This window comes from Scomber scombrus, chromosome 19, assembly GCF_963691925.1.
Source record: "Scomber scombrus chromosome 19, fScoSco1.1, whole genome shotgun sequence".
Classification (NCBI taxonomy): Eukaryota; Metazoa; Chordata; class Actinopteri; order Scombriformes; family Scombridae; genus Scomber; species Scomber scombrus.
Genome location: NC_084988.1, coordinates 19,722,209 through 19,738,184, shown reverse-complemented (window position 1 = coordinate 19,738,184; position 15,976 = coordinate 19,722,209). Strand labels below are relative to the sequence as shown.

The following is a 15,976-nucleotide window of genomic DNA, read 5'->3' as shown; positions in this document are numbered from 1 at the left end:
TTTTCTTCTACATTCTTCCATTTGTGCATGTTACATTTGATTACTTTCTATTACATACTGTATTCTCTATTATTCTCAATTCATTATTCTTTACAATATTGAGTCACAGTCACAGATTTGATTCTCTGTAAGGATTATACTTTCTTTATTATTATTGTACATTAGCTGTATAGTTACAGGTTGCATATACACAAGTAAGTAATGGTACAACGTGCCATTCTCACACCAAACATCACACTTATTGCTTCATATCATACACAGCATGTGTTGAAGGAAATGACACTGTGCAGCGTCACAGCCTTGGTGTACACTGGGTGGCAGCAGTGAGTGTTGGCAGCACTAACACCCAGCCCAAAAGAAAGGAGAGCAGTGTTTTATAATAATAATAATAATAATAACAACAATAATAATAATAATAATAATAGAAAAACACTGTTTGTTTTAAATAAAATCACAAATCAGGGGAATAATACATTTCATACAGCTACTCAAATATGTAAATATGAAGAAAAAAAAAATTACCAGAGAGATGAACTCGAGTTGTTTTCACGCTTTAGATTATTCACTCACTCTGGGCTAATTTAGCCCTTTTCACACTTAACCACTCAGCACAGTGATAATCTGTATACATTATATTTTCAACCCTGAAGAAAGACGTTTCTTTCCAGGGTTTGTAAGAAGTTGCAAAATAAGTAGCCACAGGAGTTCTTTATATATTTAACTTTGTTATAAATGGTTTCTCGCAAACAGTGGATTTAAATTTTCGTATAAACAAATTTGACTTCTTCTCTTCTGTCACCCCTTAACCCTCTCTAAGTACTTTGGTTTCACAAATTCCATTGTATTTCACAAACATTCCAGTCACATTCTTGTTTCCTCTCTTTCTCCTTCTTTCTTCTGTACTGTACAAGAAATCATGTCAAAGTGGAACAGATGTTGATACGACAGCATGCGCTAGTGCTGAGTCAACATTAATACACAATACTAAAAGGCTGAGACGTTGATGCTTTTCATTCAGAACCAAAATATTCTTCTGATATCAGTTCAAACCTTTTTTTTTCTTTTTTTCAGCATGTCACAATATTAAACTGTGAACATGCTTATGTGGGATGATGTTGATCTCGGGCGTCAGATGCTGGCTGGATTCTGTTCTTTAGTATTTCGGCTGCACTTTAACATCTTTCCTTTTACACTGACACAACCTGACTTGCTTTAACACACATTCAAAGTTATGAAAACTGTCTGCTCCCTTCTTCTCACTTCGCTCTCTCCATCTTCACATTTCACATCCACACATACTTTTACTTGATCTAGCCTGTAAATGTACTGCATTGAAAGTTTTCAGACAACATACTTGGTTTGCTGTGATTGAGAATGAGCAAATCTTTTCGCTATGCTGCTCACGAGCTTAGTATTATGATCTGGGTGTTTGGTTTTGTGTTTTTTTGTCTTTTTTTTTTACAAGATTAACACCATACAAAAATAAAGTGACATTCAAAGGTCAAGAATATTTGGATGAGTAGTCGCTCGAGCCCTATAATTCAAAGCTCATGTTTTAATGTTCGGAGCTGGATGAACTGACGTGGAACTTGAAGCTGCATCCAAATGATGAATTGGATTTTTTATTTATTTTTTATTCGGTGTCTATCATGCGGCTGAACTCTTGTAAAGTTGTAAAGCTACTGTACTGTTTCTCAAAATAAGATTCAGGCGATATCTTTTTTTTAAAATCTCTGCAACAACTACGTGGAAATATATTTGGCTGTGTGGCTCCAGCGTTACATCCGAACAAACCAAAAAACAAAACAAAAAGTTGCTTCATCAGAGGTGCGAGCTCCATCTTCGTGTTCCTCCTCCTGCTCCTCTGTCACTTCTTTCTTCTTTTTCTTTCTGGCCTAATGTCTGCGCCCACACGCTCTTCTTCTCTGCGTGCATGCGGCCTCTGCAAGCGTGCACGTTGGCTGCTACTGATCTGGGCTTTATGCCAGTGAGCGTTGTCTGGGTTTGATCCTTGGATACAGCTGCGGAGAGAGAAGGAGAGAGGGCAGGGTCACTGCATCATGTTAACATTGCTCGCAAGGTGCCTTAACATCACGGAGGAAGACCGTAAGACACTGTATGGGAATAAATCTGCCATTTGAGAAGCTGGATGGAAATGAATGGGAATGAGTATTGGTGACACCACATGTTTTGTGTAAACTGACCAAGAACTGATCAAGAACTTACTTACATTGCTAAAAGTACACAGCAGAAGGCAGCATGTATACAGTGCAGCTGCAGCTATATAGTTGGAGCTGTAAAGGGTTGCTGTGATGGACAGTTTAATTAAAGTTATGTACTATTCAGCTCTTCTACTAAAATAATTGATTTTGGACCATTATGGAGTGTGAACATACTGTACTCCCTGAGGCGTACAGTGCTTGTGTGAAGAATAAACTTTGTCCAATAATGAATAGTTCTCTAACCCTCTGTTACAGCCACCAATATTATTCTTGTCACTTCAGTTTCACAATTAAAATGATTTATTGATCCAGTAAACATTCCTTTAGAATTTGGGAGTGAGGCCATATAGTGTTAGCAGCTAGTTTTATTGCTGTGGCTCATAAATACTCATTATAAAGAAATACTTTCCCACCACATTTCCAGTAAATCTTTTAAGTTTTTCGCTAATTGTGCTGACACCAAATATGGTTTTCTTATTCATTTACATCTGAACTGTGTTTGTTTTTGCTGTATTTAGTCGGAATCCAAACCCCTACCATGCTTACTTATGTAAAATGAGACTTATTTTGGTCTATCTGGTTTTATAGAACAACTTCCTTTAGTTACTTTATAGTGCAGATGGGCAGAAGTAAAGGGCTGGTAATAACATTCATTGCATGGTTTAAAATAACTTCTGTGTTGTGATGGTAGCTACATAATTGTGCACATTACCTGTTACTGCAATATTTAGCCCAGCAGAGTGATACTCCACAAGGGAGAGTGAATTATGCATTACGTCTGCTGAGTTCTGTTCAGCCTTTGTGGCGTCTGTCCCTGAACATCTACTTTAACCCACAACATAAACATTAGGCGTAATGTGCAGGTATGTGCAGAACTGTGTATCACATTTCTCTTAGATTTATTATAGGTGACACTTTTAGAAGCCATCAGTGTATCCTCTAGGAGGAAGTGGCGTGGGCATAGCTCGCCACTAAAAGGCAACAACAGTCTTTTTAAAAAATCTATAAAGCCATCCTAAAAAAGCAACCATTTCTTTTGTCATCACTTTTAAGACTTAGAAATATAGGATACTGTACCTGCAGCATTACATTGGATATGCCTTATACAGAACTGGAAGAAACTGCATTATTTATTAATACTCCTTAGAGGTGGAATAAGCTTCAGGACTCCCTGAAGTTAGAACATTTTTTAACCCTAGAACATTTTCTGTTGGATGATGTTTTATGTAATCTATCTATCTATCTATCTATCTATCTATCTATCTATCTATCTATCTATCTATCTATCTATCTATCTATCTATCTATCTATCTATCTATCTATCTATGTATCCATCCATCCATCCATCCATCCATCCATCCATCCATCCATCCATCCATCCATCCATCCATCCATCCATCCATCTATCTATCTATCTATCTATCTATCTATCTATCTATCTATCTATCTATCTATCTATCTATCTATCTATCTATCTATCTATCCAGGTGGAGAGGCAACTGACACATGTCTCTAAGTGAGGTGTCAATTGTGTTTTCTTACCCCCAGCAGGTTTCGGGGTACGTATCCCTCGCGGTCGTTAAGTCTCGCCCACCACCAATCCGTCTCAGTGTCGTCACGGCGACGAAGCACGGTGAGGGCATCACCCTCGCTGAAGGATAGCTCATCAGCCTGCTGGGCACTGTAATCCCAGAGAGTGTAGACCAAGCCTTTGTTCATAACTCCCAACTTCTCCTGTACACCTGAGAGAGGTAGAGAATAAAGAAAAGTGTCTCATGATGTCTGCATGCAAATTTCACTGGTTTATCCTTAAATCCTACAAGAAAAATGTATTTGTCATTTTTTCCATGAATTAGACAATTTCTCTTCTTCCTTTCTTCTTTTATCTACCTACCATAAAGGAACTGAGAACACTGCGTATAACCCTCCTCCATTTCTTCACATTTGTCTGCCGCCGTTTCAACATCGCTAATTGTTGTGGCAAAAATGGCCGCCCCCGACTCCACCAGCATCTTACAGAGGTGGACGCTGTTACAGGAAGCCGCACAGTGCAGAGGAGTCCTGAAAATACGGAAGCATGAAATAGAGACAGAGAATATTAAAACATGATCTTAGAGATGTTGAATACTGTACCTGCATTAGAAATGTAATAGGCTTAACACGATCAATGTCATCATGAAACAGGATGACATTAACTAAACATGAATTCAGTCAGATGCATCGGCAATTAAATCAAGTAACTTCTGAAAACGGATCCTCATTAGACTTGCTAATCTCTTCTTTTAATACTGCTTAGGCAGCTGAGTCAAAAATGAATTAGAAATGTAATTATCTTCTTGTCATTGTTGCCTGTGAGCTGATCTCCAGCATCACCGCTACAGACTTTGTTCATTTCCCCTCTAGTCCTCCAGCAGCCACTGATCTGTTATTAGTCCAGACTGTTACATGATTGGATGACTGATTGAAGGTACTGACCATCCGTCGCTGTCTGCCGCGTTTACGTTCACTCCAAAATCCAGCAGGAACTTCACAATGTGGTGATGGCCAGCGCAGACAGCATTATGGAGAGGAGTTATTCCTTCATCATTGGGCATACTGGGATTTTCCACCTTAAAGACAGATAATGAGAAAAGATGATTGTATATAGAGATATTAGACTATTTTGAAGGTGTTGAAATGACTGGTGACAATGGAAAAATCCTAAAATCAACATTTATACTCTTGTGGGTATAACTATAGAAGTGCCACTCAGGATACTGCAACATTTTTCAAACAGCTAGGAAGTTGTTGAGCAGTCTTAGTGCTGCAGGTTATGAAACCATCAAACTGAGCTTGTTGTTGATATGAAGCATTTGAATCTTTCCTTGAGAGCATCAGCTAGAGTTTGCAGTTCGGAGAGTCAGTAAGCACTTTTGTCCATCTAAATGCTGAAAGATGTCAGGGCATAGATGAGTGGTTTGGGCTTTGTTTTCACTATGATGCTGCTGTAAGACACTGATACAAAGTGTGTCTTCAACAAAAACTTTGCACAACTGACAACTGAGACTACATCTCCCATGACAGTACTGCTGAGGATCAAAGATATTGAACATAATTAGCATTGCCATGAAGGTATTATGCTTCTTCTATTTAAAGGTAAATCTATTGAGGCAATCTGTGCGTGGGTGTATAATTATTGCTGGCATATGCATAATTCTTCTGTTGCATAAAGAAATGTGTTTTTTCATTCAACAAAGAAATGTCTTGAAAGTATTACAACCAAACTGTTCCCAGCCCAGCTTAAGGTAACAGCTCAAAATGTGTGCACTCAATAGAGGATTCATAATGTTTGTGCAGTTACGTCAGACCAGAGGAAATTATTGTTCACATGATTTTGCAATCCCCCACTGAGTTTACACTCTGGAAGACTGTGGCTTCAGAATCCCCCATCTCTAATCTCCATTTACCATTAGCCAGTTTACTGCCTTTTTGAGCTTTCATAGCACTGAAATTGCCCTAATTTGAAGCTGCAGCATACATTTTTATGCAGATGACAATGAATTCTAAATTGACATACAATCAATGTTCTCCCACTAAAGTGCTGTCTCTTCTGCTCCCCACATTTTGTGTTACTGCTCCTCCTCCTGGTTGTTTGTCCATTTTCAAGCCCATTGAGAAATAATACTGATTAATACTGGACAACAATTTAACTTGAATTTACTTAATCTCCACTCATAGATAAATCTCTTTAAAAATCTTGAAAATGAGAAAGTTTTATAATACTAATACCCTAACATAATCTTGTGTTTTACCTCGTATATAATTCTCTGCACCAGATCAAACTCTCCCTCTAATGATGAGTCCAGCAGCAGAGCTAGAGGGTTAAACTTGACTCTCAGACCATGGCCGGTACGCTCTGATGACGGCTTCTTCAGGTTGGTTCGCTTAGTCTGCAGCAGAGATAGAGAGAAACACACATACACAGGAATGTGTTGATAGTGCAGAAAAAGAATAGCTCAATAAGCATTTACTGCTTAATCTGGCACATTAACTTTTACAAAGAACAATTAGTTTGTTTAGGAAAGCAGAAAATATTCAGAGGCAGAGAAAAAGAATACAGCACAACGTAATGCTATAAAAGATGAGAAATAAGTGAGAGGGGTGTTTATCAGTTCTGTGAGTAAAAAGTATTGTAAAGCTTCAATGTTAGCAAACATAGGTCCTAGTTATGTTTATGTGTATAACCAGTATCAGGTGTAACTATAATCTATGCATACCTTTGGCAGTGTAGGTGGGGCAGGTGGTGAAGGAGCAGGGGAGGCGCGGGTTATATTGTTGTGGGCAGGACTACAACCTGTCTGGTTGTTATTATTCCGGTCCTCCGGCCTATCAGGTACGGGGGGTGGGCTAGGTTTTGGCGTTGGTGACACTTTATTGGTAGTTTCTACTGCTGGTGTTGTCTCTTTGGGTGTTTCTACAGCGACAGAAGGAGGGGACAAGCGGCGGGATTCTGAGTTCAGATTTTTAACTTCGCCCTCCACTGCTGCCAAAGTGACATGCTTGTCACCAGGTTCTACATTCCCATTGGCTGAATGGATGTTGTCCACGTCGCCCAAAATGCAGTCAGGCTGGTAGAAAGTGTTGCCTGGAATAAAGAGTGAAACAGATGAGTTAAGCATCAAGTAGGTAGAACCATTATCAGCTGGAAATACACAGCATACAGAGCCACATCATCATCGTATGGCAGCGTCTTACCTGAGCTGACTTCCATGCCTCCCGCCAACGTGTTGAATCTGCAGATCACAACAGAAACCACAATCAGATTAGCTGTTGACCTTAATTCGGTTTCTGTTTCAAATTCAGTTTCATGAAAATGTATTTGTCGATCTGGTGGAGTACAGCAGTACAGACCTCTGGTACAGTAATTTTTGAATGTTGGGTCCCTGAGGGCCCTCAGGCTCTGTGATTGAGCTCCGTTTCTTCAGAGGTCTTGGGGCATTGCTGAGACGGCGGCGAAGAACCTCAAGGTCAGCGTCACTCTGGTAACGTAGCTGGGAGTGGGCTGTGAAGGGCAAATCAGATTATCTTACAAGGAGTCAATACAACCACCAATTTCTTCATCTAATATTTGTTTATTTCAGATTGTATTAGTTGCTGCTTTTTTCCAGATTATTTAAATGTTCATAGTCCAGATAAGTATCAAAATGTGTATTTTCTAAGGACGGGCTTATGAAGAAAATCAGCTTTGTAAATTATAAGTAGATTAAAGTTTAACAACCTCCATGTAGAATCATCGCTTTGCGTTTTGGTTAGAGATATTTAAATAGCAAGGTCATCATGAGTCAACGCTGCTACTTTGTTAGGTTGCTTTTGTTCCTTGTAATTGCACAAACAGTTCTGAACATATTTTTCCACTAATTGATAAGCCAGTGTTGCCATCTGTGACATAAAATCAAGACAAAGATCTTTGAAAAGCTAAATCTGTTAGCGTGGAAACAAATTACATTGATAGCACATTATTGATTTATCCTCTGGTGCCTACCAACTGGGGTGAGCTTAGTGGGACTCAGGGGACGAGGGATGTTATCCACGCTGGGTGGATGGAGGACTTGCCCATCGCTGCCATCTCCTCCTCCTATTTTTCCTCCGTCTTTATCTGTAACATCCTCTCCTCCTGCTCTTACTCCTCCTCCTCCTCCTCCTCCTCCCTGGAGGAAAGGGACAGGGGACGGAGAAGTGGAGGACGTGGGCAGGATGGGTTTCCCATAGACTGTGGAAGGAAAGGAAATGGGACAGATAGTGCTTAGATGGCTTGTATATTGTGGAAATTGCAACAACAATAAAAATAGTATGTTTAGTCTACACAGCACAATGTGGGCACGGGTCCTAGTTATTTTATACCTGCTTTGACAGTTGTCCGGTTGCTGAGAGAGCCATAGTTTTTAGACTGAGGGTGCTGGAGGTACATGCTATAGATGGAACTGCTGTTCATGGTCGCAGGGCCCTTCCTGGGGGACTGAGGCCTGGAGGGATGGTCCGGGACATAGGGACGTACAGCCACCGCTGGAGGAGGATCTGTTCGCTCAGTTTGTGGGGACAGTGGCGATGGCTGGGAGGTGTTGGCAGGGCCTAACACCAGAGACAAGTAAAGAAAAATATACAATCGCCCTGACTGAGTATTTTTAGGTCCCATGTGTTTCACTTATAAGGTTCGTGTCAGGTCAAACACCCATCAATTAAGGAACAGTGTTTATCCTAAAATTACCTTGGATAGCATGTGGAGGGATAGCGATGCGCTGCTGTATTTGTTGTGAAGAGGATGATGATGAAGAGGAGGATGAGGTGGCATTGGCAGCATTGGATCGGGGCCAGCCCAGCGTACCGGGAGCAGATCTGGGCAGGGAGCTGGTAGCAGAGTGGTGCCCTGCTGCCTGGTGGGTGGCGCTAGGGTAGGTGCCATAGCCAGAGGGAAGCTGCTGAGAGAGAGAGGGAGAGAGAGGAAGAGAGAGAGACATTGAAATGAAATGAGAGAGTTTGACAATGATTTTCCTGGAGCGTGACAGAATACCCTGGTTTCTCTGTGACACCTGCATGACTACTAGATTTTCCTCCTGAGATTTTTCTTTGATTGAAAAGTTCACACACTCCTTTACTGCACTGGTGTTTAAAGTGGGAGACAGGGACAGCCTCAAGGCGGCCCTCAGCAAAATGAGGCATAGTTTAGTGTCTCTATAATATAATTTGCCAGAAATAATCGGTTAAAACATTTATGAGAATGACTGCATTGATAGTTTTAACTATTATGTCTTCATGTCAAGTGTAGAAACTGTACCTGTTCTGGACTGTTGGTCTTCCAATCGGGCACAGTCTTACTGATGCTAGGCCATGATGCTTCATTGGCTGAATGAAGAGAGAGCAAGGAAGTGTTGAGAAAGGGACAAATGTTATAAAACAGGAATTAAGGAGGAGACAAAGACAAACCGGGAGGAAGATGTTAATGTATCATTGTATATTAAAATAGGTTAGAGTTTGTAAGAGTGGAGATTGGGTTATAGAGTAGGAGACACAGCATGTTGGTATTAAAATAAGTTCATATGTTACACTGAGAACAAGATGAAGGAGTCTTGATGATAATTACCAGTAATTTGTACACACAGTGTGCAACTCCACTGATTCAATACAAATAAACAAGACAAACCAAATGACTAAATTAAAAAGCATATCATCATAGGAACATGAAAACAGTGCAGGTCAGGCTGTACACATGACAGCATTTAATCATAACAACTATTCAACATTGAACTGACTGCAAGTCATCAAGTTATTTTTAATTTGTCTGGCTTTCAGTTGTCAAGCCTCAACTCAAACACTGTAATGCAATGAGACAAGCGCTAAATTGCTTAACAACTACTCTACGTGTTCATACTGGTGATTACAGCGTATTTTGCGATGCAAACATGTGTTTAGCATCCTGTATGTAGTATATCAATGGCACAAAAGTCTCTCTGATTATGTGCTTGGCAGCAAACGTAATGGTTGTTGTCATGGTAACATCTGTATCTGAAAATGAAAAAAGACAAACATTCATTGTAACTGACAATTGCAGTCATATAATTGACTGTTACAGTACAGCCCAGTGCAGAAAATCCCAGAAACACAGTGTATACCAAACTCCCAAATAACAGAAAGTTGCTGCCTTGGAGGTTTAAAACAGACTGTGCTAAAATGCTAAGCTCTTAATTACAAAATGAAGCCAGTGCTGTGAGCAGTGGTAGCAGTTAGCTTTGGAAAGTAGCAGTTTAACCCAGCGTCTGTCTCCACAGAGGTGGTGTTATATAATGAACTGGCACAGCTCAATGCAGCACTGAGGTCACAGTACCAGTCAGTCGCTAAGTCTTCATCTACTGCTGCTTGTTAACTAGTGACAATCCTGGAGGTAGAGAGCTTAATGCTTTACAGTTTGAAAGAATTTTAACAGCAAGCTAAGAGGACGGTTAGATTCAATAAAGTCCATTATACCAAAAGTGGGTTTTGGCTCCTGTTTTATGACTAATACTAATTAACTTATTGTTGTTTCTCAGAAACTTCTGATTACCAATATCCAATATGTCTGCACTGCCATGTTAATTGCCATGTTAGTTGTTGACATTTATTGTGGGATTGAAAACCCGTTAAATATTATTTCCACTGAATGTCACAGCATTATAAAATCCAGCAAAGTATCATTTTAAGCGTTGTAACTATTTGGCTCAGCTCTCAGTGGTAAAGCCACATCACAGTTCTGGCACCATCACATACTAATGCTGATTAACTATCGAACCTGGGAGTCCTGTAGTCGGTAAGCTGCGCTGTGATACTTGTTGACTGCCGCTGCTGTAACCTGCCGACCTCAGGAAGAAAACAGTCACGACAGGAAACAAACAGTCAGCTCTGTGCGAGGCGGAAACTTGGCTATGTGCCTGAGAGCCCAGATTAGAAGAGGTCACTTAGTGTTGCAGGAAAGACAGTACAGATTACAGCACGGGCACCATCACAGTACGTCCTGGCACAAGGACAAAGGGTGGCTCAGGGTTTTTTCAAAAGCAACTTCTTCAGGTTTCATCTAATGTAGATTGATCTTGCTTATTACTCTTGAAAATATGTATGATAATAGGTGATCAATTCTGAATCAAAGCCAGAAATATCATTTAGGCCAAAAGATACAAAGTCTCATTACATTCACTGCACTGAGCTAACTGGGTGCTGGCTGTAGCTTCATATTTATTCTACAGACATCAAAGTAGTATTAATGTCCTCATATAACTCTCAGCAAGAAAGCAACTAATTGTATTAACCGAAATGGCAAACTATTCTTACATACTTTAATGTTTTTAATTAATTAATGCTGCATTTAGTGTGTGTACTATAGGCAGTCACGCTGCAGTGAAAACGCTGACTGGACCAGATCTGATTGTTAATAAAAGAACCATATTGGCATAATGGTTTAACAGTCTAATCATTTTTCTTCTTGAACAAAAGCAGTTTTGGAAGCCTTTTCTAATAACATTAACCATACTTCCTCATTCACAGAGAGATAAAAAAATGGCTCTTGGGTCCCGTTACCACTTTTCAGCAAATATTAGTCCAAGTCAGTGGAATTTGCACTGAATAAATAAATAATTCCTTTTTTAGTCTAATGCTATTGTATTAAAAAAATCCTTGCACCAATGACTGATGTACTCATGCAGTATAATAGATATGCAGTGCTAACATTTGTTAGAGAGTTTTAATCTCTCTGATGACAGCAACAGCAGCTGTCATGACCCGGCACTCCCCTCAACTAAAATCTCTCCCTGTCTGACACACACACACAAGCACACATACAAGCACACACACACACACACACACACACACACACACACACACACACACACACACAAACACACACACACACACACACACACACACACACACACACACACACACACACACACACACACACACGTACTATATTTAGCTACACGTTAGTATACCTCAGACTTCCTCTCATTCATTTGCTGTGCCTGCCTGCCCAATCAACTGTTGACATGATTTACAGCAATGTATTTTTCTACATTACATAAGCAGGGACAATAAATAGAGCTGTGGCATTTGCTTTGGCATTCAAGAATACAATGGGATTTGTAACAGAGCTAGTTCAAGACACTTTGCTTATACCCAAGAGTTAAATGAAGTGAGTGGAAATATTCTGCTACTTCCAGCCTGGGTGTGCTTACATACTACTATAAGCAAAGATGAGAGATTGAAAGCTTTACATACTGTAGGTCTGTGGTTAATGAGAGGTAACGCTGACAAGGGGGGCGCTAGCAGTATAGATGGAAGATGCCAGTTAAGTTAAACTAGTCATATTATGAACTTAATTCAATTATGTGTTACATTAAAGGAACAGTTGGACATTTCATCTGGACACCCGAAGGTGACCAGAAGATAGTCTGGCCCATAATCCTCTATAAAACATCACTTGTCATTTTGACGCTTTGGTTTTGTACAAATTAAACAAATGAGATGTTAGTGAGTTTTAGAGGTGTAGGTAGGACAGCTTTGGACAGCTGTCTACTCCTGTCTCCAGTCATTGTGCTAAGCTAAGTGAAACAGCTGCTGACTGTAGCTTCACATTAATCATGCAAACATAAGAGTGGTTTCAAGTAAATGTAGAGCTATTCCTTGAAGTCGACTGAATATTATACAGTTCAGTTTTTCTTTGCTGTCAAGCATACTTGAGATTATTCGTTCTTTATTACTTATATCTAAGTAAGTTTATGTGTTTTTTTTGTCTATTTAGACTTGAAAGGTTACTGAAGACGTTGAACTCTTTGGTATAATTTGCCTTTCTCTATTGTTAACACAAGTAAAACAAAACTAAACACGAGTCTCTGTCCAGACTGTGGTTTGCCCTCAGTTTATTTTCTTGTATTAGACTTCCTAACCCCATACAGCTGGTGGCTATCAGATGTCATGTCTGTGTCCTTATATCCATGACCTAAACATTTTCAGGTCATTTACTGCAGCTGATTCGATTATGTTCTCTCTCCAGCCCATCTGTTCCATATGTAGGCAAAAAACACTACAGCGTGGATGGTTTGAATGCACCCTTTGTTTTTGTTTTTTTCAGCCCATTTTTCATCTTAAGATTCAGGCTCAATACAAGAAAGTTGGAATCATGTATGCATGACACCTCAAGGTGCAGACGGAGAAGTGAGGAGCCAGGTGCTGCTAATCTATGGCTAGCGGTGAGTGAGTTTCTCTAGTGCCTCCTAGGGACTCACTGTTGTTACTGTCGCCCTCCTGGGGGGACCGAGGCCCCTCCCACGTCTCAGTGGGCTCTGACAGGACGATGTCTAAATCTGACACTTTCCATTGGCCGGGAGACTTCCTGATGCCACTCCTGTCTTCCTCTGCGTGGCCACACCCACCACGACAACAGTAACAACCACAAAACAACAACAACAACAACACAACAGGACAACATCAGACACAGGTGACAGTAACACGACCAACCACCGCACACATCGACAGGATGACATCATAATGACATCACATCACAGTGACAAGGGTAGTCACAACCACGTCAACAAGTGACAAAACAATAATCACAAATAACATTAATATTGACATTTAAGATAAAATCAACAGACAAGGGGCAAGGAAAAAAATGGAGCCAACAGACAGGAAAAGGAAATAGAAGGACAGCAAGTTAGAGCTCAGACAGAGATATGAGACAAGTGCAATCAATTAAGAAAGAAAGATAGTTGTACCAACCTGAGAGGGAGCGGATGTGGCTGAGAGGGGTGGGTTTGGGTGGTGGGTCAGACGGCAGGGGGTAGCCCGTCTCCTGTCTCGCCTCAGCTGGAACCTGGATGTAAGGGCAGACAGCCGCCACTCGACCTGAAACTCCAACGCCAGGATGGGAAGAGGTTTGAGGGGGGGACAGGACGCCTCCATTCATACGACACAACTAGAGAGGAGGTGCAAGCATACACAGAAGTTGTAAGTCACGAGAAATGAAAGGCAAAAAAAAAGAAGTCAATAAAGCGCTAAAACAATCAACGATAAAGTTTAAGAGTTGTACCTCAGCTCTCTTCTTATGCAGTCGTTCTCTCAGGTCTCCGATGCGTTGATCCATCACTGTGACCTGGGTGTTCCTCTTGTTCAGCAGCTCCTTGTTCTGCACCAACTTGCTGCTCTGCTCCAGGTTGTGACGGTTACGAGCCTAACACAGGGAGCATCACAACACTTATTTTATGACCCAAACAAAAGAACTTCAACGCTGTTCATTCCTATTTCTGATGAGATTATGAGAAAGTTGAATTTACCTGCAGCTCCTGGTAGAGCTTCCTCAGTTCCAGGGCTGCAGGGCCGGACAGGGGTGATCCTTTCTGGCCAGTGTTTGTGCCATGGTGTCCCGTGTGTGCCCCATGATGCGGTGCTACAGTATGCAGTTGAAGGCGTCCTCTTCTCAGATCTTCCAACTGTTGAGTCAACTGGTAAGACAATTTTTAAAAGAGCGTAAATACAACTGGCTCAAGCTGCATTTTGACCAAATAAATTAAGCTTGACTATGAGTCTCTGACCTCCTAACCCTAACCCTAACCCCCTCCATGTTACCTGGTCCACTCTGACCACAGCAGACTGCAGCTCTGCCTGCTTCTCCTGAAACAGGCTGCTAACATGGTCAATCTCTGCAGCTGGGGAAAGAAACCAGGAGGAGAGCAAATCAGACAAATATTTAAAATAAAATGGCATCTGTGCTATCTGTCTTTATGTATCAAGAAACCCAATTTATCTGTTTTTGAGTGTGTATGATTCTACAGCAATATGTAAAAGAGCCAAACATATTTAATCTATAGTACATATTGTAATATGTTAGCTCCATACTTGGTAGTCCTGCTTTGTGGAGGCTTGAAGCAGCGAGACTATTTCACCAGATTAAGTTCATGGTAAAGTACATACAGTCTTTTTAATATGTAGTCATAAAACTGCAGTGCCTGTAATCCATAGTCATCATCTCTGCATCGTGTTTAGGCTTACACAGGTTTCCGTTGATCAGTTTACTGTAGTCGACTTGTCCTCTCATGGCTCTGATCTTCTTTAGCTTCGACTCCTGGGTGTCCACTCGCTCTTTCAGCCGCTGCAGCTTCTCAGCTTCAGACTAAACAAGAGAGAAAAAGAATAAGAAAGAAAAACACAAACTAATTTGTATTTTTATCACATTTTAAGAGGGGAATGATTAGGTTTTCTCTGCTTTATCAAATTTACATCCATTCATTTAGCATATGGCAATCAGTTTGGAATAATTATTATAATGTCTCTGATCGTCATATGGATCCCACCTGTGTTTGTCCCTGGTTAGATCTGCCTCCCTGCTGAAGATACCTCAGTCTCTGCTCCTACAGGGAAAAAGCATATTGCATTTTCATTCATTTCCAGAGACATTTTCAGTGGTGCAGACACACAAACGTGACCCCAGTTAGCTGGAGTGCCTGTGTTTTCTGTCACTGCCATCAAACACTGTAATTTTTTGGATTTGTTTGTTAAAACCATAGACTGTATGATTAATAACCACAACAACTGAACTCAAAATGGATTATCCCAAGTATCCACCCTTCTCCTCTCTCTCCTCTCATCCCCTGAGGCATATACTGAAGTTTGGAAACTTGGAACAGAGCTTATTCAAATGAAAAATAATCAAAACAAATAGACTGCATTTCAATTGTATGCTGTTTATTGTGTTTCAACAACTCCACTTCCATCAAGCTGTTTAGAATTTCGTTAGCATAGAGAATGCAGCTCAAAAGATATAGAATTTAAATATTGGAGTTGAAGCTTGCACATGTTTATTGCACTTGATAATTGTATTATTTCCTGACGAAAATCATTTGATTGATAATTTCATCCAAATACCATTTATTGGTTTGCACTGCTTTAAGAAACATACACCTTGCACGCCTCTTACACAGTGTTTTCAGACCTCTTGTCAGGACTCTCAGTAGGTGTGGTCAGACTGTGCTTCATTGACAGCTCCTTTCATTTCTTGTTAATTTATTGCACCTGTTATAGCAGGGCATTGTTTTTATTACATAGAGTAGGTGACATCATCCCCAGCTAGCTGCAGTGGTCTAAATGGTCAGTCATTGAAAACACCTGTATGTGTGTGCAGGACCAGTAATTAAACTAATGAGAGAAGGTTAATATTGAACTGTATTATGTCTCAAAAGCACTATTTCTTATTTACTCAT

The 15,976-nt window shown here is 40.4% G+C and overlaps 1 protein-coding gene across 1 annotated transcript in view; it reads right to left on the bottom strand.

The window, feature by feature from the left end:
• Positions 1-129: 129 nt before the first annotated feature.
• The window catches only part of LOC134000956 (apoptosis-stimulating of p53 protein 1-like), a gene marked incomplete in the record, with an annotated part of 39,502 nt that continues 23,655 nt past the window's right edge, over positions 130-15,976 (bottom strand). The window contains 18 exon segments of the mRNA XM_062440485.1: positions 130-2,021; positions 3,765-3,964; positions 4,117-4,283; positions 4,698-4,831; positions 6,014-6,151; positions 6,479-6,846; positions 6,957-6,994; positions 7,113-7,263; positions 7,744-7,971; positions 8,103-8,330; positions 8,467-8,677; positions 9,034-9,101; positions 13,500-13,695; positions 13,810-13,950; positions 14,054-14,221; positions 14,346-14,425; positions 14,769-14,889; positions 15,071-15,127. Of these exon segments, the coding sequence (XP_062296469.1) occupies positions 1,980-2,021; positions 3,765-3,964; positions 4,117-4,283; positions 4,698-4,831; positions 6,014-6,151; positions 6,479-6,846; positions 6,957-6,994; positions 7,113-7,263; positions 7,744-7,971; positions 8,103-8,330; positions 8,467-8,677; positions 9,034-9,101; positions 13,500-13,695; positions 13,810-13,950; positions 14,054-14,221; positions 14,346-14,425; positions 14,769-14,889; positions 15,071-15,127 (2,736 nt within the window).